Genomic DNA, 24879 nt, shown 5'->3' with positions numbered 1-24879 from the left:
AATTTAACATATTGTAATCTGTGTAAAAGAGGGTAAAAATAAAAATGTTTAAAAAGAGATATTTTTAAAAAGAATATCTCAAAAATGGTATTTCTAACAAATTCTCATATTAGAAAGAAGCTCCTAAATTTCTCTATATTAAAACAATAATATTGTATGATGAGAAACTCAATGGGTCTTTCACCAATGCACATGCTCTAATATGTATTGAAAATCAAAATGGTGAAAAAACCATAAACACTCTACTATGCTATCAAAAATTTCTCCATGTGTTAAAGTACTCTAATAGTACTATATATAAAAGGAAAATTCATGTAACATCAAACAAATGAACCCAAAAAAATTAATATGAACAGTATATTTTAAAATCACAAAAATAACAATTACTGAATAAACAAATAAAAACTAATAATCTTCAAATTACTAAAATTGATCAACAATGTAAGCTAAACCCGTGCATAGCACGGGATGACTTCTAGTATATATATATACTCATGACGATGTTGCAGTGGTTTTAACGACGGAGTAAGACATCTTCAAAATTTGGTATATGATAGCTGTTAACGTATATTACATGTATAAAATCACCTTTTTCAACGAAAAATATTCGGTGTTAGTCATCATTAGATATGTCATGTCACAACGATTCACCAAGTGATGATCATATATTGTACTCGTGAGATATTTGGCACAGCTTTACCAAGAAAAAATTTTCGTCAAGTTTTTTTTACCGTTTAGCAACACTTTGTCACTACTATTAACCTTTTCCATGTTAATCGTGGTAACCTTACGAGAAAATAACGATATGTATTGAAAAAACGTGTGAATATAGTGTCAGTTTGTCCTCAAACTAGCGACCGCTGCAACAAATCATTGTTAGTGCATGTGCATGCTGATGTTATTTATAGTGTTATTAGTTTTATGTATCGTGAACAAAATGTGATCCAATTTGATTAATTATAAAATTGCGATGGATTTTGGCTTGTATACTCACATTACCGAGCGTCAAGGACTGAAATAGTAATTTGGTTCACTGTCCAAGGTTCATTATCATGCTGTTTACTCGACGAAGAATCAGTGTCAAGAGGACTTCTCCCCAGGCAATAACCGGGCTGTTTAGGTTGAGGAATAGTCGTTGATTCGCTCCCGAGCATCAAAACTACCAAGGACATCGTTGGTCTGTCCTCTGCACGTTCTTGAACACACAAGAGACCAATTTGAATGCATCTTAAAATTTCATGTTGCTTGAACGTTGATGAAGAATCTGTGATGATCGGATCTATGATCTCTAGCCCCTTTCTTTCTTTCCAATTCCTCCACACCTGTGTATAATGATCAAAATATTTCTAGCTAGTGTTTTCATTAAATTCTGAAGGGGAAATAAGATCAAGTTTGAGATGCTTTAAGTTACTTACACAACCGAGAAGATTAAGGTCACGGTCCGAATTGTAGAAACCTTTGTTCCTCTTGCCACTTATAATTTCAAGAAGCAAGACCCCAAAGCTGAAAACATCCGACTTCATCGAAAATATCCCGTCCATTGCATATTCAGGAGACATGTAACCGCTGCATAACGAAGATTAAACTAAAAATTATGAGGTTTTTGGTTTTGTTTAGTTTAGATCTAAAACAAAGAGTTTTGATATTCTGGATAGCTTACTAGGTTCCGACCACCTTCCTCGTAATAGCTTCTGTATCATCCCTTCCAAAGATCCTAGCCATCCCAAAATCCGAGATCTTTGGAGTCATATATTTATCAAGCAAGATGTTGCTTGCTTTCAAGTCTCTATGGATGATCCTAAACCGTGAATCTTGATGAAGATATAGAAGCCCTCGAGCAATACCATTGATAATATCAAATCTCATTTGCCAATTTAGCTTAGAGCTTTGTTTTTTATCTGCAAATGAATTATGACCGAATTGAGTACATTATTTCTCAAGGCATTCAACTGTTAGAACAGAGTTGTAAGAAGCTGATGCACTAACCAAAGAGATGAGAATCAAGGCTTAGATTCTCCAAGTACTCGTAAATCAACATCTTCTCGTTCACATCGACGCAACATGCAAGAAGCCGAACAAGATTTATATGTTGAAGCCTTGCTATCAATTTCACCTCATTCTTGAACTCATCAGTCCCCTGAACCGATGTCTTTGACAGTCTCTTCACTGCGATTTCTTGACCATCAAGTAACCTTCCCTGTAACCCAACATTTCATTACTTAACCAAATTATCCAATGATAAAGTCTAACTAAATTAGGTTCGCAATCATATGTACCTTATAAACTATGCCAAAACCACCTTGTCCAAGCTTGTTGTCGTTAGAAAAATTGTTTGTGGCCATAGCAACTTCGTCAAACTCCATCAATGGTAATTCAAGATCGTCTGTATTGTTATCCCTAGATATGTGTCTCCTACTTGATATTACCACTTCGTTCATTAGCAAATCTCGGCTTCTCACTTGGTCAACTGTTTCATTTTCAGACACCAAAAAAAGTCAAGATATAAGTTTATCAAAATTTACTGACAAACATCAAGGAATTAAAAGGTACTGATTTACCTATAGGTGTTTCAATTGCTAATGATTGCTTCTGCTTCCTTTTCCACAAGCAAAAGATGATGAAACTTAAAAGAAGCAAAACGCTGATCACTCCAATACTCGAACATATGATTTTTGCACTTCTGTTTCTCTTGTCCTCTAACGTAAAAGAGATACCCAATCATTAGTATCCTACCGGGTGACGTGGCTTGATGAGTGATAATCACATTAGTTTTCTTCTTTTTTTCCTTTTTGACTACTTTAAATTTAAATACAACAATTAGGACCACGACCAAAGAAATTATTATTTTGCATCTTAAACATCGCAATCAAGGTTAGAAAGTCTGAAAAGAGGAAAAATAAAACTGAAAAACGTTAAGCTAACTTCAAAGTCTGTTAAACAATAACAATGTAACGTGGACTTGCAATATTAGTCTAACGTTTCTACCCAAAAAAAAAAGCAGAGCGCATTATCCAACAACCAATTTGATTACTATTCTTAAAAAAAAAGTAAAACCCCAATATGTTAATTATTAACGTAAAGAAAAAGCGTCAATTACTAGTATTTTTATGTCAATGAAATTATATTATTTTTATCTTATATTCAACAAAAAAAAAAAAAAAAGGAAATTCTGAAAGTACAATGTGACATATCGACTTGATTGGGTGATTTTTAGCAATTTTATCTTTTTGACGTCTTTTTGTTTTTGTTTTTAGTATTTTTAAACTGTTTACATGTTTTGAAAAGTCTTAAAGAATACTAAAACAAAATTAAACAAGTTTGTTCCATGACAATCCAAAAACGAGGTGAGAAAACCACACTATCAACCGTTACGTAGCAAAAGTAAATGTGAAACATCAAAACCAAACATATGACATTAGTCTAATAGATAGTGGAGAAAGAACTAACCGAGATCAGTAGCAGCCAATCTAACGTAAAGATCTTGACCTCCCTTTGCATAGTTCCGGATATCTAAAAGCTCTCCGGTCCAAATCACACAACCCGACCCGGCACCACGTATATCCGTATTTGCAAACGCCGTACAGTTACAATCCTTTAAACACTTCTGTTCACATTCTTTCACACCAATTCCTCTGTCCACACTAGCAGCCGTAGTATCCGGCAATTTCATTTTCTTCAACCGCGCAAACCCTTCTTTACCACCACATGTCAACAACGTCTTCCTCACGCATCCATCTGACCCGTCTCTCAACCCCCACACTTGAGGATTCCTCGGCTTAAACCCTTTAATACAATTACAAACCGGTGACGTGTTCGAGTCGCAGTAACCATAAACACCACACTCTTTGTAATCATCGCATTGGTCTTTTGGTGCGTACCAGAATCTGTTCCAAGTCTGCGCTGCCTCAATCCATGTGAATCTTTCTAACACTCCCGTGGAGCTTAGGCTTAACCTCGAGTAAATGTCGCTTTTAGTGACTTGGAATGAGTAAGTCACCTCTTCTTTACTCGCAGTGAAATTGAAAACCATGTAGTCAAACCGTTGCATCTCCGGTACGCCACTAAACCGGACTCCGTTCCATGGACCGCTCCGGTACACTCGTGCCTCTCTGTTCCATAAAAAAACCTCAGGGAACCCTCTGGTTTCGAGTTTGAACGAGTAGTCTCCACTTGAAGGATCATCTGAACTTTTCCATGATCGAATGAATCTGTTGAACCCGGTTTTGAGATCCCAACCGAGCTTCATCTCCGGAAGTAAAGTATCCGTCGGAAAATCAAAACTCTGCCACAAGTATTCATCAAGATTGTTGTTGTTAGAGTCTCTAAGCACGAAGTTACCATTATCAAGAAGCTCTGCCACCACCGGAGATCCAACACTTCCACCGGTCAGATTTGTCGACCAAACCGGTGTTTTGGACTGATCCAAGACGACGAGATTGTTGTCGGAGATTTTGAGAGTTCCAATGGAACTAGAGAGAGGATTATCTCTGTTTGCAACCCATACATAGGTTCTCTTAGAGATTGTTTTGTACCAAATCCCAAGATACCAACGAGATCTTGAACCGGGTTTGAAGAAACCAAGCTCGAAGACATTACCAGGAGATACAATGGTTTTGTTGCTTGAGATTGTTACAGACTCTGTAGTCGACAAAGTGTTGGAAGAGGTAGAGAAAGTAGGGAACAGAAGAATCAAGAAGAAGAGAAAGAGGAAGAAGGTGTAAGAATGGTGGAAGTTTGGTACGTCACCTCTCATATCTCTACACCAACTTTTTTTTTTCCTATCTTTCTTGAGGAGATTATGAGATTTTTTTCCCTTTCTTTCTCGAGGAAATTATGATATTTATTTTCTTTGGAGATATCGAACTTTTTTGAACCACAAAAGTTTGATATATACTGCCAAAGTTTACAAAATAATGGTTATGATTGGTAACACACGTAATGATATATAGTGTCGTTTTTAATGTGTAAATCAATTATTATTTGTGTCCAACACTTTGAGAATACTTTTTAAAAGTTCTTAAAGTAATGAATCGAAAAATATACAAATTCTTCAAAAATTAAACTTCAGAATTTTTTTATTCTTTTTGGTGATGTTTCTATAATATTTTTTCTTTGTAAAGATAATAACGTATATATTTTTTAAAGTTAATAACGTATAAACTTCAGAATTTTTTATATACTAGCAAGTTCTATTCAGAATTTTTAGAGGGAGGGTCCTGAAATGTTTTTTCTCCAGTACTTTAACGGTTGTCTCTATGTTAAATGCGTGAACCTCTTACGTAATAGATCTTCTGTCAAATAGTATTATATTCTCTTGTCTGCTTTTTTATTTTCTTGGTCTTCTTGTTCGCATTTGAAATGTAGCTACTATGTACAGTCCAGTTCAGAGTTGACAAATACAAAGTCGTTTTATTTCTGGATTTCCTTTTTTTCCTCTTCTGATTTGTCAGGCTTCTTTTCCTTTTGTACAAGTCGTTTTTTTCTTTATTTAGGGACGTTTTCTTTTGTGATGTACTACTATATTCTTATTGTGACTTTTCTTTTTCTTTCTTTTCTCAGAGGCTTCCATTACTTTACAATATTTATACAAGTCGTTTTTCATTACAAAATTTACTATTATTGGTCACCCTTTTTTGTACTTTTGTTACTTAAATTACTTTTTTCATAATTGGTTTTGTTTATAAAATATTCTATTGGAAATCTTGAGAACCAAACAACCAAATAGGTGTCTGAACAAGAAAAAAAATCAGTTGGTTAATGGTGATAAGATATAGATGAGATTAAGGATTAAAGAGACTACGACACATTGTACCAATAAGAGAGAGATTATTGTTTCAGATTTTTTTCGTAGATTTCCATTTACATGATTATTAGTCAACCGTTTGCTATGCATGTTCGGGAGTTATATGAAAACCACTGTTCTTTTTTGGTCTTTCTTGTAATAAATAACTCTTTTTTTAGTTTCTTTGTTTCCTTCCCAATAATAAACTTCAACTTCACCAAACAAACTCTGCTTTAACTTATGTCCGCATTCTCCGAAGACAAAAAAGAAGGGGGCCGTTCCACGTTTTCCTGACTTTACTTTTCTCCAACTCTAAAATGTGTCCTTCCAAGTTCCAACCAATTTGATAAATTGGTCAAAAACTTGATAGTAATAAATCCACCTATGAATATTCATCACCAAAAACAATGTTCTACTAAAAGACTAAGAATAAAACATTCTATTATTTCGTTGACGAGTTCATAATTAAGTTCAAATAGAATCAAAGGGTTGGAGCTTGGAGGAGAAGAGACGTTATGTTAACTCGGTTTTTAAATTCACCATAAACCAAAACATTCTAACATTTGTAAATCTTCACCAACTATGTTCTAAGGCCGATGATCAAAGATTGAAAGTCAACGCTCTACTAGTCTTCGTTTTGAGCATCCTCGTTATTCTTCTCTTCCGGTTTGATTGTACATATAGAGACTCTTATATATACTAACATATATTTACAATCAATTCTCACATTTTTAATTAAATACATAGTAATCCTCCAACGTTTGAAGAATACAAGGTGTGTATTCAACTTGACATTTTAAGTGATTTGTGTAAAAGTTACAAATCATATGTTATTTAATCATGTATTTTAAAAAATCTCCTCAAATCTACTGTTATTGAACTGATGATTTAAAAATTTACTTTAAAATGTACTGTTATTCAAAACAGTTTGTGGATTTGGATTTTAAAAAGTTTTAGGGATTCGGGAGGATTTGAGAAGATTTGTTTAGTTAAAAATACAGAAATCCAAATCTCATGGTTTTAGGTGGGATTTAGGGGTGTATTGAAACAATAATTTTAGAGGATTTTATGGGATTTAGGAAATTTGGAATTTTGATAGATTTTATGGAATTTGATATGATTTATAGTAAAATTCTTTCAAATCCCACCTAAAACCATGAGATGGGTTATTGGTTCTATGATTTTAATGGATTTGGAAATCCAGACAAAAATCATGTGTTATTCAATCATTGATTTTAAAATACTTATCAAAATGATGTGTTATTGGTTCTTCGATTTACAAATACTTGTTAAAATCCCATGTTATTCATTTAATGATTTGTTTTTGGATTTCAAAATCCATAATATGTTTTAAATGGATTTGTATGGATTTGAAAGTGTAAAATAGAAGGATTCAAATCCAAGGATAAAACATGTTATTTCAAAATCCATGTATTTTGATTTCTAGAATTTACAATTCCATATGGATTTAGAAATCACCCATCCAATAACACCCCATTTCTGTATTTTTAACTAAACAAATCATCTCAAATCCTCCAGAATCCTTAAAACTTATTAAAATCCAAATCCACAAACTGTTTTGAATAACAGTGGATTTTAAAATAGATTTTTAAATCATTAGTTCAATAACAGTGGATTTCAGGAGACTTTTTAAAATTCATGATTGAATAACATACGTTTTGTAAATTTTACACAAATCACTTAAAATGTCAAATTGAATACACGCCCCTTAAAGAATTTTACCATAAATCATATCAACTTCCCTAAAATCTATTAAAATTATAAATTTCCTAAATCCCATCAAATCCTCCAAAATCATTGTTTCAATACACCCCCCTAAATGTCTACTCTTGTCGATTTTAAACAGTTATGATGGACCTCTTTCAACAATATCATTAATTCATTTAAATACTTTTCAAAAGTACTATTTCTGTTATGTAAAATAATTATTTATTGATTTATCTTAAAATTATTTTCATATTATTACTCCATACTTTTTTTGTCTTTTTGAGTTGATTATTAGGGTATTATCTAATTATAATGGTAAGTTGCTCAATTGGTATGTAAAATAATGCTCCCTCTGTATCATAAAGAATGTCATTTTGACATATTTCACACAAATTAAAAAAAAAAATTGAATTGTACATGTTTCCTCCTATTTAATAAGTGGTTAATGATTTAAATTCAATGAAATGAAATTTAAGTTAGGGGTAAATTAGAAAATTTAAAATAAAAACACAGTGGAAATGTTGAGTGATATTTTTTTGTGAAACAAATTTTTTCTCTAAAATGATGGTCTTAGTGAAACAGATGGAGTAGTATTTTTGGAAAGGAAAAACAAATAACTAAGACTCTTGGAATTTTTTGCTAAACATGAAAAAATTAGAGAATATTTTTTGCAATTCGCCTTTATTAATTTGACATCAAAATTAGAGGATATAATTTCAACATCAAAATAAAAGCCCATTTATACATTTCACTTTACAACATACTTTTAACAACCAATATTCCATTACCCTAATTAACTAAAAAAAATCATACGTTGTCACAATAATAATAGGAAACTTTACAACAACAAAAAGAAGAAGAAAAGAATCTTATCGCCCAAGGACAACCGTAGAAGTGATCTCATTAGAAGAAACAATGTATTGTTGACTCGAATCAAGAGCAAAGTTGACATCAATAGAGTTTCTTCTGGTGGAAGTAAACGTTGGCTGTCTTGGCACAGCAAGCGTCGCTGTGTCACTCTCTAACATCAACAAAACCGCAGCCATGTTCGGTCTATCCGCAGCCGAATCTTGAACACACAGCATCGCCACATGTATGCACCTCAAGGCCTCACGCTTATTGCACGTTACCCTGATCTTTGGATCCACAAGCTCCTCTGATCTCCCATGAGTATACAAATACCAAGCCTGCAAGCCATTTCAGTTTCCATAATTGATTAGAGCATTGTAAAACCAAACCAAAATTTCAAATACACATTTAGAGAGAACAATAGTTTTTTACTCTTTAGTTTTTGGGAAACTTACATAACCAATGAGGCTTCCATGCTCAGAAGATCGAAGACTTGTGTTCCTCTTCCCACTTACTATCTCAAGCAACAAGACACCGAAGCTGTAAACATCGGATTTCACCGAGAAAAGTCCTTCCATCGCGTATTCTGGAGACATGTATCCGCTAAATTTACCAAAAAAACAAAAAAAAACCGTTAAGAACATGTTTTTCTCGTCATTCAAATGAAAATTTTGCTCTGTTTTTGGAATTCTGTTTTTTTTACTTACTAAGTTCCAACAACGCGAACCGTGTTAGCTTCATTTTGGTTACCACCAAAGATCCTTGCCATACCAAAATCTGATATCTTTGGATTCATCTCTCCATCTAACAACACATTGCTAACCTTCAAATCTCTATGAATGATTCTCAATCTTGAGTCTCTATGAAGATAAAGCAACCCTCTAGCAATCCCTTCAATTATAGAAAACCGCAAATTCCAGTCTATCAACTCTTGTTTCGTTTCATCTGTACATACAAAAAAAACAAGAATCAGAAGAATGAATGGAAAGACTTAATTCTCTTTGTTATTAATTTTTAAAAAGGAAACATACCGAAGAGGAAGAAGTCTAAGCTTTTGTTAGGCATATACTCATAAACAAGCATTTTCTCTTCACCCTCAAAGCAACATCCAAGTAATCTCACAAGATTCCGATGTTGAAGCTTTGCTATGAGAATGATCTCATTCTTGAATTCATCAACTCCCTGTCCAGATTTACCAGACAATCTTTTCACAGCTATCTCACGCCCATCTTCAAGAACACCCTAAACCAAAAAAAAAAAAAAAAAACACATTTCAATCATCAACAAACCTGAAACTCAAAACTTTTTCTACCAAAAAAGATGTAATCAACCAACCTTGTAGACTGGTCCAAAGCCACCTCTTCCAAGCTCATTCTCTTTACAGAAGTCATTAGTAGCTATGGCTATAGCATTCAGAGAAAAGACAGGTAACTCTGATGTGTTAACAGCTTTTCCTTCAATCATTATGTCAACAGATCCTGAAAACCCTGAAGTGGTTTCTTTACTCTTGGTCGTAACAGCAACAACAACGGATGTGTCAGTGCTCTTACCACAATATGCTCCTGAAACATCTGCAGATAATAAAGAGAAGTGAATCAAGAAGATCTTTATGACTAGGAAATCAAGAATGAACAAAAGTTAGAACTTAGTACCTTTCTTTCTCTTGAATCTCCATAGAAGCAGAGCAAATACACCTAGCAAAACCACACCAACAAGAACCGCGACAATGATCACCACATTCTTTGATTTCTTCTTCTCTCCTATTTCGGAATCAGCAACACGGATATGAAGCAAGGAACCACCCGCTTCAAACTGCTGCAAATCGACTAAATCTTGATTCCAAATCATGCATCCAATACCACCAATAACAGTATAAGCATTGCAAGAACAGTTCTTGAGACATCTCTCTCTACAATCCGAAGGATCAACAAGATCATGTTCAGGGATCTCGAAATCAGGCAACTTCACTGATTTAAGAGTCAAGAACTCATCCTCTCCAACACTAACGTTCCTCTCACACTTCAAAGGTGTTCTTCTTCTACAACCTCTACTCCAGTTCCCTACAGAGACTGGCTCATAGCCATGAACACAGCTACATATCCCATTAGTGCCCTTCATATCACAAATACCAAACTTCCCACAACGATTATACTGATCACACTCAGTATCTGGCTCAGACTGAAACTTAGTCCACTTCTTCAAAGTCTCGTTCCATCTCAACTCCTCTTCAGTTCCATTATAAAGAACTTTAAACCTAAGCAACATAGATGGATCAGAAGGAACATACGTGAAGTACACGCTACCTGTTTCATCTGGTGGAGACGAGAGCTTAAACCCGTAAAGATAGTTCGTCAACAGAGACATAATCGGAATCCCCGTAAACACCGCGGAGTTCCATTGCCCGCTTCGCCACTTCCTCGTCTTGTTCCCTTCCCAAAGGACAATCTCTGGTGCTCCAGAAGGATCAACACCTAATGAGTAATTACCAGGAGAAGGATCGTTCTCAGATCTCCAAGAGACAAAAACGTGGTTATCTCCGGTTTCTGGATTCACACGAACCTTCATCTGTGGTAAAAACGTATCAGTTGGGTGATTGAAACTCTCCCAAATAGCTGTATCTGTTTCGGTTTCAGACAGAACAAAGTTCCCTGTATCGTGTATAGAAACGATTCTGTTGTTGTTGTTATTGCTTGATTTGATGTTTGTAGACCAGACAGTGATGTTTTTACCGTCTAGTAACACGAGATTCCCGTCGTTGCTTATTGTGAGAACTCCAGATTGGTCTGAAATCGGAGTTTCTCTGTTTGCTACCCATACCACAGCTTTGTCCTCGATGTTCCCATACCAGATCCCTAGATAACGAGACGTGGAAGCTCCTGGACTGAAGAAACCGAGTTCGAATGTCTTTTGTCGAGAGACTAATGGTTTGTGATTGATGCCGTCTCTTAAAGATTCTCCCCTTCTCATTGTGTCTGCGGCCATAGAACATTCGTAGAGGAAGAGGAAGAAGAAGAAGAAGAAATAAAAGAAGGTTTTGTGAAAGTTTATCATTTTGTGGGTTTATGCTATTGGAGAAGAAGACCCAAGTGAGAGTATTGGTAATAAAGGTTTGGTTTTGAGGTATGCTTAAAAGCTGAAAGAAGAGAAACAGAGGAACTGTAACAATGGTGGAAGCTTCCTTATTGCTAATAATTAATTAGAGGAGAGGTGCCAAAGGAGAAGGATGCAAAAAGTTAAAGGTTGCTGTGTGTTTTATGACTGTTGAGAAGTTTCTTAATTTTGTATTGCAGGTTGGGAAAGTTGGACCAGATGATTAAATTTAGAAATATTTTATAGTCTTTGGTGTAACAAAAAAGGTCAAATTGTTTGCATTATTATCATTTTTATAAGGTATATTGGGAATGGGGTCTTTCAATTTTTTTTTCTTCATCTACTTTTTTTGTTCTTTTTCAAGATTATACAACCTGCAGTAAATATATGATTGGGGGATGACCTAATTGTTTTGAAACTATTTCGAAAAGTTTTGGACGGCGTTAGTTAATACATGATAATTAGATATTTTAACGGTCCAAATGTTATTAAGAAAGAAAGTTGCGTTTTATAAAATCTTCGTTACTACTTTGGATAAATTTAAGTTACGTACAAGATTACATTCATATATAGTATAGAGTATGGACTACTTCTGATGTCCTTAGTCCATAGTCAATATTTAGGAATGATGAGGATCTAACAAATGGTTGATCAACATTAGAATAATTAGAAAGTAATACTATATTCCCATTGTACAAGCTAGGTGGTTAACAAATTTGAAGAAATAAAATAATGTGAAGCAAGTGGAGCAGTTGGCTTTGTATACGAAATTTTTTTATTGGTAACTAGAAGCTTAAAATGCTTGTTGTTGCCTTTGGCCGCCACATTGACTCATGTGGTCAAAGTATCGCACATTTGATTAGGATTGGTCTTCTCTTTATTTTATTGCACGTGACATTATCTTACATATCTTGATGTTTCAAACTGTACTCCTTTATATGTTGTTTACTCGCCTAAGATCCAATAATTATAAACCCAACGTTAATTTTGTAGTAATCTTGTTTGCATGACTTTAAATTATTTCTTAGTGGATGCACTGGCAAGTGCGGCACTAAAGCATATAATGAAGCTCATACAATGCCAGATCGGTTTAAGAATTTACATTATTGATTCATTTAGTGGATTAGTTGATTATAAATGAAAAGTTACAAAAATATTAGTTTAATGAAGAGAATGTGGCTACTAGGCTTAATCTACTAATAAAGAAACATCACTCTCCATTTCAAAAATACTCCAAGGGTCCACAAAGCTTGGGTCATGAATTTGCAAAGCATATATACCGCTAATGACATATCACATTTGTATGTGTATAGAAACTAAAGGAAAGAGCTATGAAGCCAAGGCTATCTGAAAAAAAATCACAGAAACAAAACCCGTTTACAGGCTTTCTGAGTAGAATTAAAGATTGAGCTCCCTAACGAGGAGATAATTCAGAAACAGTGACATCATTCGACGACATTACTAACGGCTCTGTCGAAGAAGAAACAATCAAGGGCATGATACTCTCTAACACAAACGCAGGCCTTGATGGCGTTGGGAAAGTATAAGAATCGCTATTGAGCATAAGAGCAACCAAATCCATTGTTGGTCTAGTTGCTGAACTTTCTTGAACACATAAAAGACCAATGTGTATGCATCTCAAGATCTCGTTTCTTGAACCTGTGGTTAAAGTCGGATCGATCACGCTTAGTATAGTGTCTTCTTTCCAAATTCTCCATACCTGACAAACAAACAGAATCACAAATTCATTACATACGATGAATCAAACTGAGACCTCAAATATACTTACCGGTTTGGTTGCGTACTTACCCAACTAAGTAGACTTTCTGCATCTTCATCATCATTAGATGAACCATTGTTGTTTCTCTTTCCCGTAATGATCTCAATGACTAATACACCGAAGCTGAAAACGTCTGTCTTCACCGAGAATTGTCCGTGCATGGCGTATTCCGGAGCCATATACCCGCTACAAGTCAGAAATGAAATAAACGTTATATACCGATGTGTCTCGGATTTACTAAGTAAGTTAGACGAATTTTACTTACTAAGTTCCTGCAATTCTGCTTGTGAATCGATTTGTCGAAGTTTGGTCAGTGTCAAAGAGTTTAGCTAATCCAAAATCTGCGATTTTCGGATTCATTTCTTGGTCCAAAAGGATGTTGCTAGCTTTAAGGTCACGGTGAATAATCCGATAACGAGAGTCTTCATGAAGATAAAGAAGTCCTTTAGCTACTCCTCCTATCAATTTGTATCGCACTCCCCAATCCAAAAGTTGATGCTTCTCAAGATCTGTAACAGCGTAAAGAATCAACACAGAGCGGAAAAAAAATGTTGGTAGGATCATATGGAGCTAGCAAATGACGGGAAAAGATTACCGAAAATGAAATGGTCAAGACTAGCGTTCTTGATGAACTCGTAGACAAGGATTCTTTCATGTCTTTCTATGCAGAAACCTAAAAGCCTCACCAAGTTTCTATGTTGAAGCTTTGCAAGTAGTAAAATTTCGTTTTTGAATTCAACGTCTCCTTGTCCTGAAGTACAAGATAATCTTTTCACCGCGATTTCTTGCCCACCAGGCAACACACCCTAAAGACATGCGTAAACCTAATTTAATAAAAATCTCTCAAGACAATCCGAAGTTACAGTTAAAGAAGTTTGCTCAAAGAAACCTACCTTGTAAACTGAGCCAAATCCACCACGTCCAAGTTCGTTTTCTGGTGAAAAGTTATCTGTTGCTTCCTTTAAAGTGTGGAAGTTAACAAGCAGTGAATCTGAGAACTCATTCCCTGCAGTTGATCTAAGTATTAATAGCATATCCTTCGTAGCTTTAAAAATAAGAAGAATGTATTACCTTTGAATCTACCTAGAGACTTGTTCTTCTTCCACTTCAAGGCCAAGCATAGGAAATTTGCAAATAACGCAACAAGAACTATTGGGATGACTATCGCGATAATGACTTTAGATCCACCTTCTCCCTTTCCTGCAATAAAAACATTCACTGCCTTAAAACTTAGAGACAAACATTTGCAAGACCACATTATTCAAGCATTTCTATGTACCTGTTCTCTCAGTTCTTGCAGCTGACGTTGGTGAGTCATCAGGCTTAGTTGCAGGTGAATCAGCAGGCTGAATTGCAGGTGGATCAGGCTCTATATCGGCATCAAACTCATAGAATTTTGTAGTCTCAAATCTGAAGATACAACTAGGAGAGAACCACCTAAGACCAATCTGACCATAACAACAACGTGGGATATTCTCAAACCCAAAAACTAAACAATCATTACAATCCTGTTCAGACAAATCCGGTGTACAATACACATTTCCGTAGAATCTCGGGTATCCTGTCACACCGGAACCGCTCCCTTGAGCGTATTTCCTATTCGGCCCACCAGCTGCTGCAATCCCTCTGAGTTGGTCCAAAAGCTCTAGCTGCAGACGATCAAACTCATCTCTGTTTGCTGATATGTTTGTGCCTGCAATAAAAGACGTAGTCGGGAACGTCTCTTTTCTTCCATGGATTGTCCTGTTCGAGTAACGAAACATACAGTGCGTGTACCACACAACAGCTTGTTTTGTCTGCGGACACTGCTCAGTGAGGGTTCTTGCAGCTGTCTGGATACAGCTAAGACAATCATCTCTTTTGACTTGTCTTCTACACAGACCAATTGCATAAGCTCTTTCTCCAGATGAGTCACCAGAAGAAAGGTTGTAGAAGCCATAAACTTTGGGTGTGAGTGAAGAGAGAGAGGAGACAAGGCCGTCCAGATTGCCGGCAAAAGTGCTGTTGACCGTGAAGTTTCCTCCACGTGCTACACAGTTGAACCTTGGAGGGAACTCATATGTATCCTTCTGAGCTAAGGCGATAAATGGTACAAATGTTAGGACACAAGCAAAAAAGAAAAAACTGACATGTTCCATTGAAGCTTAAAGCTTTCTTTTTCCTTCTTCTTGTAATCTTATGAGAAATCCCCAGAACGTAATGAGACGAAATATTGTAAAGGTCAATCTCACTTTGACCTTGGAATCATTCAAAGCAGTTTGTTCTTTGAACAAGTTCAAAATCGGGCAGCAGAAAGAACACAACTTCTTGTGGCGGTCCAGGATGATAACAAATTTAAATAATCACAAAATGAGACCAACGACTTCAAGACTTCAAGACTTTAAAGAATCACAAAATTAAGTCAACGGTGTGAAAACGTTTATATACTGAAGACTTGTTTCCCCTCACGTACCAGGAAGATACTGAAAGTTCGATAGAATTCAATCCAACTAGGAACTATCTAACTTCGTATAAGCCAGTCACCTTTCAAGTCTCATATTTTTATATGTGCACTCAATTGCAAGTTTACCCTTTTTCAATTTTCTTACCTTACTGACAACTATACACTTTATCAAATTGTACCTTTAAAGAAAACGACAATCGATAAACTAGAAGAAGAAAACAATAAGACAAAGGAAAAAAGTATCACACAGCTTCAGATGCGTGTTTATTCACAATAAGATCAAGCCAAGCTGCCTGAAAATTCACACGAACAAAATCCATTTCAAAGGCTTTCAGAGAAGCATCAAAAACATTTACAGATTAACGAGGAGATATCTCAGAAACAGTAACATCATTCGAGGACATTTGTAACCCTTCCGTTGAAGAAGAGACATTCGAAGGCACGACACTCTCTAACACAAATGCAGGCCTCGAAGGCGTCGGGAGAGTAAAAGAATAGCTATTGAGCATGAGAGCAATGGTAGCCATTGTTGGTCTAGTCGCTGAACTCTCTTGAACGCACAAAAGACCAATGTGTATGCATCTCAAGATCTCATTTCTTGATCCCGTGGTAAAACTTGGATCAATCACACTTAGTATTGTTAAGGATACAGCATCGACTGTCATCACTACCTCAATATGTTCTTTCCTTGTATCATTAGTTTCTATACTTACTTAACCTAGAGGCTCTCTCTTGAGTTCTGTATATATATGATCGTGTAATCACTCTTTGAAGATATACAATAACATAAATTCCTTACATGGTATCAGAGCAAATCAATACCCTAGTTTTCTCTCTTGTAGCCGCTTCCTCCTCTGTTCTTTGATCTCAGATCTTAGATTTTTTTCTCGTCTCTTTCACCTCCTTCTCTATCGTCTTTTTCATTTCTTTCTCTCCTCATGGCTGCTAATGCTGAAGTTGTTGATATGAACCAAGGTCTTCTCAACATCAACATGATGAATATCACCAAGGTCACGTCAACAAACTACATGACTTGGAGCCTTCAGGTTCACTCTCTTCTTGACGGGTATGACCTTGCAGGCTACGTTGACGGCTCCTCTGTCCCACCGGATCAGATGCTCACAACTACCACTCCTCCAACACCTAATCCAGCGTATGCGAAGTGGAAAAGACAAGACAAGCTCATATATAGTGATCTTTTTGGCACTCTCTCTCCCTCCCTGCAACCGCTAGTCTCTAAGACCAAATCTGCTGCTGAAATGTGGAAAACAATCTCTACCACCTATGCCAATCCGAGCTGGGGCCACATTCAGCAGATTCGACTGCAACTCAAGCAAGCTGCCAAGGGAGACAAGACTGTTGACGACTATATGCAGTCTCTCACATCTCGCTTTGATCAACTGGCGCTTCTCGGCAAGCCGCTTGCTCTTGAAGAACAACTTGTGTTCATCTTTGGAGGACTTCCTGAAGATTACAAATCTGTCATTGATCAAGTGGAAGGGCGTGAGACCCGTCCATCCTTGAAGTTCATGAGAAGCTCATCAACAAGGAAGCTAAACTCATGGCCATGGCGCTTTCAAACACGACCTCTGGTCCGACCTCCGCTCATGTTGCTTCTACACGTCCACACACCTCCGGGAAGCAATTCTCTCGTTCAAACCAAACCTGGAACAACAACAAACAACAACAACGCAAAGACAACCGCATGACAAGAGGATACCAAGACAAGTGTCAACTATGCGGTGTGTTTGGACATAGTGCACAACGCTGTTCACGGCTACAACACTCCACTCAATATGGGTCTCCAAACGGATTGCTACCGTCTCCATTTCGTCCCTGGAAACCACGTGCTAATCTGGCCCTTGGACACCAACAGACAACCACTCTGTGGTTACTGGACAGCGTGAGCCACTCACGCGACCTTGGCAACTTGGCTCTCCATCAACCATACAATGGCAACGACTCTGTTCTCATTGGTGATGGTTCAGGTCTTAAAATCACTCACACTGGTTTCCTATCTCTATCATCTACCTCTAAACCTTTATCCCTAACCAATGTTCTTTGTGTCCCTCACATTCACAAAAACCTTATTTCTGTCTATCGTCTTTGTAACTCTAATCAGGTCTCGGTTGAATTTTTCCCTGCTTACTTTCAGGTGAAGGATCTGATGTCGGGGGTCCCATTACTCCAAGGGAGAACTAAAGGGGAGCTTTACGAGTGGCCGGTTTCTTCTTCCATCATCCAATCCTTCTTTGCCTCACCATCATCATCGAAACCATCCTTAAAGACTGGCACTCTCGCTTAGGCCATCCCTCACATTCTATTCTTCAAACAGTTGTCTCTACTTTCTCTCTTCCTTATTTACAATCAGATTCACAGACTATGTTGTGCACTGATTGTGCTATCAATAAAAGCCACAAGCTACCTTTCTCTCAAACCTCTATTGTCTCCACTCATCCACTAAACATAATCTTTTCTGATGTTTGGACCTCCCCAATCAACTCTATAGACAACTTTAAATACTATCTTGTCCTAGTTGACCACTATACCCGTTACACATGGATATATCCACTCAAGACGAAGTCTCAGGTCCGTGAAACATTTATCACGTTCAAAGCACTTGTTGAAAACCGATTCAACAACCGTATTGGCACTCTATACACTGACAATGGGGGCAAATTCATTGCACTCAAGGCCTTCTTATCCGGTGCCGGCATCACCCATCTCACAACTCCACCTCATACTCCTAAACACAATGGCATCTCTGAGAGGAAACACCACCACATCGTTGAAACTGGCTTGTCTCTTCTCACACACGCAGGCATGCCGAACACGTACTGGACTTATGCATTTGCCGCTGCCGTTTATCTCATCAATCGACTCCCGACGCCGGTTATCAACATGGAGACTCGTTGAAGAAACTATTCGATACCACTCCAAATTACAACAAACTTCGAGTGTTCGGGTGCCTCTGCTTCCCGTGGCTTCGACCCTACACCAAGCACAAATTTGAGAATCGTTCTACACCTTGCGTATTCTTGGGATATTCACTAACCCAAAGTGCATATATATGTCTCCAGCCTACATCTGGTCGGATATATGTGTCTTGACATGTCCGCTTTGATGAACGAAGCTTCCCGTTTTCAAGTCCGACCACTCCTCCTCCTCAACCAACATCCACCACCGAGTCTAATTCCTCACCATTCCCGAATCCTGCTGCCGTTCTTCTTCCATCACCAAACATCACCGCTCCCACACCACCAAATACCATTCCACCATCACCGCCGCTGCCACTCGTATCGTCTCCTCCTCCCGGACCCTCAAGCTCAGATCGTCACCCGACGGTAAGTATGGAAAATGTAGATTTGGATCGTGATAGGGTTTCAATTGATAGACTTCCTCAACCAGTTCAAACCCAACAACCGGCCCCTCTCAAACAATACTCTCGCCGAAATCCACAAAATAAAGCCCAACAACCAAAGCCCACTACAAATATACAACCACAAAACCCAAGTCCACAACCTCTTCCTTCAATCACGAATACAGTTTCACAAAACCAAGTCAATCCCTCATCACTTCCAAACCTCCACCCCGACAATCAACATCCGATGAAAACCCGACAAAAGAATAACATCACCAAACCAAAAGCAAAATTGAACCTCTCTGCTGCCTTGTCCAAACACATCCCACCTGAACCTACAACCGTGAACCAGGCACTTAAAGACAAACGATGGAGAGGAGCCATGTCCACCGAGATAGATGCTTTTGCTCAAAATCAAACTCTCGACCTTGTTCCTCGACAGCCTCAATTTAATGTTGTTGGTTGCAAATGGCTGTTTAAGAACAAGTTTCTCCCTAATGGTTCTCTTGGCAGGTGCAAAGCAAGGTTGGTAGCCAAGGGCTACTCACAACAACTTGGTCGTGATTATATGGAGACTTTCAGTCCTGTGATTAAGTCTACAACCATTCGTCTAGTTCTTGATGTTGCTGTCTCCAAAGCCTGGCCGATCAAACAGCTGGATGTTAACAACGCCTTCCTTTAAGGTACCCTCGATGAAGAAGTTTATATGGAACAACCGCCTGGCTTCGTCAACTCTGATTTTCCACATCATGTCTGTCGTCTCCGCAAATCCATCTATAGATTAAAACAGGCAACACGAGCGTGGTATACAGAGTTAAAGAACTTCTTGGTCGGAGTAGGTTTTGTGAACTCCTTGGCGGATACGTCTCTGTTTGTGCTCCAAAATGGCAAAGACTATCCCTATTTGCTTGTCTATGTCGATGATATACTTGTTACAGGCAGCAACCAAGCTGACATCAATCGGATCCTCACCTTGTTGGCTGATCGTTTTTCTGTTAAGGACCCTGAAGATCTCAACTACTTTCTTGGTTTGGAAGTACACCGCACATCAAAGGGTCTTCATCTCTCTCAGCGGAAATACATTGTCGATCTGCTACATCAATATAACATGACAGATGCCAATGTAGTCTCTACACCGATGGCTTCTTCTCCAACGCTCACTCTTACAACTGGCAACACACTCTCTGATCTGAAGACTTATCGCAAACTGGTTGGGAGTCTGCAATATTTGGCATTCACACGTCTTGACATTGCGTATGCTGTCAATCGTCTCTCTCAGTTCATGCACAGGCCCACAGATGTTCATTGGTAGGCCGCCAAACGGATTCTTCGCTACCTCGCCGGGACACCAACACACGGCATCTTTTTCTCGGCAATGTCCCCACTCTCCTTACATGCATATTCCGATGCTGATTGGGCTGGAGATTCTCACGACTATGTGTCTACCAATGCATATATCGTATACCTTGGAAGCAACCCCATCTCATGGTCTGCCAAGAAACAGAACGGTGTGGCAAGATCATCGACCGAGGCCGAATACAGGGCAGTGGCCAATACAACATCTGAGTTACAATGGATATGTAGTCTTCTCACTGAACTTGGAATCACACGCAATGCCCCACCGGTTGTCTATTGCGACAATGTTGGAGCTACATTTCTATGTGCTAATACTGTGTTCCACTCCAGGATGAAACACATTGCGATTGACTATCACTTTGTCAGGGGTCAGATACAAAATGGACTTCTTCGTGTCGCGCATGTACACACAACAGACCAACTCGCAGATGCTTTAACAAAGCCACTATCTCGCCAAAGGTTCCTTCACCTACGGTCCAAGATAGGAGTGACATCAGCCCCTCCATCTTGAGGGGGGATGTTAAGGATACAGCATCGACTGTCATCACTACCTCAATATATTCTTTCCTTGTATCATTAGTTTCTATACTTACTTAACCTAGAGGCTCTCTCTTGAGTTCTGTATATATATGATCGTGTAATCACTCTTTGCAGATATACAATAACATACATTCCTTACAAGTTTAGTATCTTCTCTCCAGCTTCTCCATACCTAAGAAGAAAAAACCAGAATCACAATATTTATCAACAGAATGAACAATACTGAAACACCAAGTAGTACTGGTAGGTTTTGGAAATTATACTTACCCAACTAAGAAGATCTTCTGCATCTTCGTCATCATTAGATCCACCATTGTTGTTTCTCTTACCCGTAATGATCTCAATGACTAATACACCAAAACTGAAAACATCTGTTTTTACAGAGAATTGTCCATGCATTGCGTATTCCGGAGCCATATACCCGCTATAAATTGAAATGATAACTGGTTTATACCGGTGTTTCTTGGATGTAATAAGTTAGTAAGATAGATCCACTTACTAAGTTCCTGCAATTCAGTCTGTGAATGGATGTGTCATGGTTTGGCCTGTGTCAAAGAGTTTAGCTAATCCAAAATCTGCAATTTTTGGATTCATTTCTTGGTCCAAAAGAATGTTGCTAGCTTTAAGATCACGGTGAATTATCCGGAAACGAGAGTCTTCATGAAGATAGAGAAGTCCTCTAGCTACTCCTCCAATCATTTTGTATCGTACTCCCCAATCCAAAAGTTGACGCTTCTCAATATCTGCAATGGCACAAAGATCAACCACAGTAGTATAAAAAAAAAGAATGGTAGCATTATACGGAGTAAAGGGCAGATAAAAGTTTACCAAAGATGAAATGGTCAAGACTAGCGTTCTTAATGAACTCATAAACAAGGAGTCTTTCTTCTCCTTGTATGCAGAAACCTAAAAGCCTAACCAAGAGCTTTACAAGTAGTAAAATTTCGTTCTTGAACTTGATGTCTCCTTGTCCAGAAGTACCAGATAATCTCTTCACCGCGATTTCTTGCCCCTGAGAGAACACACCCTGAGGCATACATATTCCAAATTTATAAATCTCTTAAATAAACAAACCTAAGTTACCAGTAAGAAGCCAATTGGTCAAAGAAGCTTACCTTATAAACTAAACCAAACCCACCACGTCCAAGTTCGTTTTCAGAAGAAAAGTTATTTGTTGCAGCCTTTAGTGTTTCAAAATGAACTAACAGCAAATCAGTGTTTGAGAACTCATCCACGCCAACTGATCCCGACAAAGGAGATTACCCAAGAACTAAATATGCAGATAGTAATTATCAAATTATTGATCTTTTCTTTAACAATATAACGATGACAAGAAGAAGAACAGTTGTTACCTTTGATTCTATCTCTAGACTTGTTCTTCTTCCACTTCAAGACCAAGCATAGGCAAATTGCAAATAATGCAACAAGAACTATAGGAATGACTATGGCGATAACGACTTTAGATCCACCTTTGCTCTTTCCTGCAATAAACATTCACTGCCTTAGGGACAATGTCTGAAGCAGAAAACAAAACACATTTAACATTTCTATGTACCAGTTCTCTCAGTTCTTGCACTCGACGTTGGTGAATCAGCAGGCTGAATTGCAGGTGGATCAGGCTCTAGGTCGGCATCATATTCATAAAATAGCCATGTCTCAAACCGGAAGTTACAACTAGGACAAAACCACCGAAGGCCAATCTGAGCATCACAACAACTTGATTCCAAATCATGCATCCAATACCACCAATAACAGTATAAGCATTGCAAGAACAATTCTTCAGACATCTCTCTCAACAATCCGAAGGATCAACAAGATCATGTTCAGGGATCTCGAAATCAGGCAACTTCACTGATTTCAGAGTCAAGAACTCATCCTCTCCAACACTAACGTTCCTCTCACACTTCAACGGTGTTCTTCTTCTATAACCTTTACTCCAGTTCCCTACAGAGACTGGCTCATAACCATGAACACAACTACATATCCCATTAGGCCCCTTCATATCACATATACCAAACTTCCCACAACGATTGTACTGATCACACTTAGTATCTGGCTCAGACTGAAACTTAGTCCACTTCTTCAAAGTCTCGTTCCATCTCAACTCCTCTTCAGTACCATTATAAAGAACCTTAAACCTAAGCAACATCGATGGATCAGAAGGAACATACGTGAAGTGCACGCTACCTGTTTCATCAGGTGGAGACGAGAGCTTAAACCCGTAAAGATAGTTCATCAACAGAGACATAATCGGAATCCCTGTAAAAACCGCGGAGATCCATTGCCCGCTACGCCATTTTATTGTGTTGTTCCCTTCCCAAAGGACAATCTCTGGTGCTCCAGATGGATCAACCCCTAATGAGTGTAAAGGTATAGAGGACAGCAAATCACTCAAACCGCTTGGAAACGCGCNAAATCAGTGTTTGAGAACTCATCCACGCCAACTGATCCCGACAAAGGAGATTACCCAAGAACTAAATATGCAGATAGTAATTATCAAATTATTGATCTTTTCTTTAACAATATAACGATGACAAGAAGAAGAACAGTTGTTACNTTTTTTTACAAGTTATTAATCTAAGCCTACTCTCTTGTCTATCTATCACAACACCCTGTGTAGATCTAAAAGAATAAAATGAACACAGTCACCTTCAAAGCCTTTTTTTCGATTGCTTGAAGGTTTACAAAAACTCACAAACTTTTTCCCACGAGTGCTACCTCTTTTTGCGGCTAGCCCTCGTCTCTTTATACCTTACACAAACGATCTCTAACCTAGATCTTTGTGAATCCCTAACTAAAAGGAAATGTTCCTTATCCTAAAAAATATCCTCCCTTAATCTCTCAATCAAATATACTCTCAATATCCTCGTGTATATCTTGATCTTCTTCTTCCTTCCTTCTCACGTTCCCTGTCACGAGATCCCATAAACTTTCTCCACGTCAGCTCATCTGCCACGTCAGCATATCAGCACTCTGAGACACTTCGCAAGCTCCTGTCACCTTCAGAGCTCTGATGCACTTTCAATCTCCCCCTTTTTGACTGAATCTTGCTACACAAGCAACCGCAGCATCAAACCTGAAAATGCACAGACAACGCAGCCAAGACAAGACACATCCGTACTAAAAAAATTCCAGCAATCAACACAAGACGGTTAACCGATAAGGACTTGTTAAAATAAATTGTTCAAAAACCAAAACAGAATAAAATAAAACAAGTCTCAAGTTTTAACAGGGGAGAAACACATTTAAAATCAACAAAAACTGGGAGCAACAAAAACAACTGCTCCCCCATAGTTTAATCTCCCCCTCAGGCCTCTGAATCAGACTCATCTCCCCTTGCTTGTTTGGCACAGTTTAGTCAAAAATACCAAGAAACTAAACCAGAAATTTGAGTGAACATCAAAGTGAGAAACTACTTACCAGCTTCCAAGGCATCTTGCAGGATCTTGATTGCCAACCGGATGGCTTTGCGCTCTGCAGATGACCCTTTTGGAGAAACAGGTTCAACAGGGACGGATGTTGTCTTCTTCCCCTTTGTCTTCTTTGCATCTTTTGATGACAAACTAGGGACAAGTCTCTGAGCAGTCAGCAACTGATAGATGAGACTGGAAAACGGCAACCGGAAGCCAGACTGAGCTTGCAACCCCAGTTGAATGATCTGGTCGTAGATCATCCATCCAAAATCGAACGAAATCCCATGCATGATCATGTAGATCACCAGAGCCCTATTCGTCGAGATGTACCTCGTGTTCACCGTGGGAGACCAGTTGCTACAGCAGATCCGATGCAGATCCTTGATCACCGGGTTCTTGATTGCAGTGGACACCAGCTGCTTGCAGGATTTGACCCTTCCATCAGAGAGAAACAGAGCCAGATCCTCCTCCAGAATTGCAGCCGTCTGCAATCTCTGTTCACGCACATCCACAGACCTCAGACCAAACAGGGCATTG

The 24879-nt window shown here is 38.1% G+C and overlaps 2 protein-coding genes and 2 pseudogenes across 3 annotated transcripts; all 4 read right to left on the bottom strand.

The window, feature by feature from the left end:
- Positions 871 to 4837, bottom strand: LOC104731403 (receptor-like serine/threonine-protein kinase SD1-8). Of its 2 annotated transcripts, XM_010450771.1 has the most exons (7): positions 3448 to 4837; positions 2559 to 2696; positions 2277 to 2467; positions 1987 to 2197; positions 1661 to 1898; positions 1416 to 1566; positions 871 to 1322 (listed from the first exon to the last, which is right to left on the bottom strand). In XM_010450771.1, exons 1-7 carry the CDS (start codon positions 4751 to 4753, stop codon positions 996 to 998), a joined length of 2562 nt encoding a protein of 853 aa, XP_010449073.1. In that variant the 5' UTR covers positions 4754 to 4837; the 3' UTR covers positions 871 to 995. The 2 variants fall into 2 exon arrangements, with proteins under 2 accessions (XP_010449073.1, XP_010449075.1); XM_010450773.2 differs by lacking the exons at positions 1987 to 2197; positions 2277 to 2467; positions 2559 to 2696; positions 3448 to 4837 and having other exon boundaries at positions 1416 to 1585; positions 1661 to 1750.
- LOC104731401 (G-type lectin S-receptor-like serine/threonine-protein kinase B120) lies at positions 8235 to 11602 on the bottom strand. Its single transcript, XM_010450770.2, has 6 exons — positions 10012 to 11602; positions 9695 to 9930; positions 9391 to 9601; positions 9067 to 9304; positions 8815 to 8962; positions 8235 to 8697 (listed from the first exon to the last, which is right to left on the bottom strand). Exons 1-6 carry the CDS (start codon positions 11408 to 11410, stop codon positions 8380 to 8382), a joined length of 2550 nt encoding a protein of 849 aa, XP_010449072.1. The 5' UTR covers positions 11411 to 11602; the 3' UTR covers positions 8235 to 8379.
- Positions 12750 to 15510, bottom strand: LOC104731400 (annotated as a pseudogene).
- Positions 16032 to 22716, bottom strand: LOC104733436 (annotated as a pseudogene).

The sequence above is a fragment of the Camelina sativa genome, chromosome 12, assembly GCF_000633955.1.
Source record: "Camelina sativa cultivar DH55 chromosome 12, Cs, whole genome shotgun sequence".
In the NCBI taxonomy this organism is placed as follows: domain Eukaryota; kingdom Viridiplantae; phylum Streptophyta; class Magnoliopsida; order Brassicales; family Brassicaceae; genus Camelina; species Camelina sativa.
This window is presented reverse-complemented; position numbering and strand designations above follow the sequence as displayed.

Coding starts and splice junctions, on each gene's coding strand:
- LOC104731403 (XM_010450771.1), bottom strand. CDS start 4,753: ATGAGAGGTGACGTACCAAACTTCCACCATTCTTACACCTTCTTCCTC. Junction 2,697..3,447: donor ATTGGCTGCTACTGATCTCG/GTTAGTTCTTTC, acceptor CTTTTACGTTAG/AGGACAAGAGAAACAGAAGT. Junction 1,567..1,660: donor AGGAAGGTGGTCGGAACCTA/GTAAGCTATCCA, acceptor TTCGTTATGCAG/CGGTTACATGTCTCCTGAAT.
- LOC104731401 (XM_010450770.2), bottom strand. CDS start 11,410: ATGATAAACTTTCACAAAACCTTCTTTTATTTCTTCTTCTTCTTCTTC. Junction 9,305..9,390: donor CTTAGACTTCTTCCTCTTCG/GTATGTTTCCTT, acceptor TTGTATGTACAG/ATGAAACGAAACAAGAGTTG. Junction 8,963..9,066: donor GTTCGCGTTGTTGGAACTTA/GTAAGTAAAAAA, acceptor TGGTAAATTTAG/CGGATACATGTCTCCAGAAT.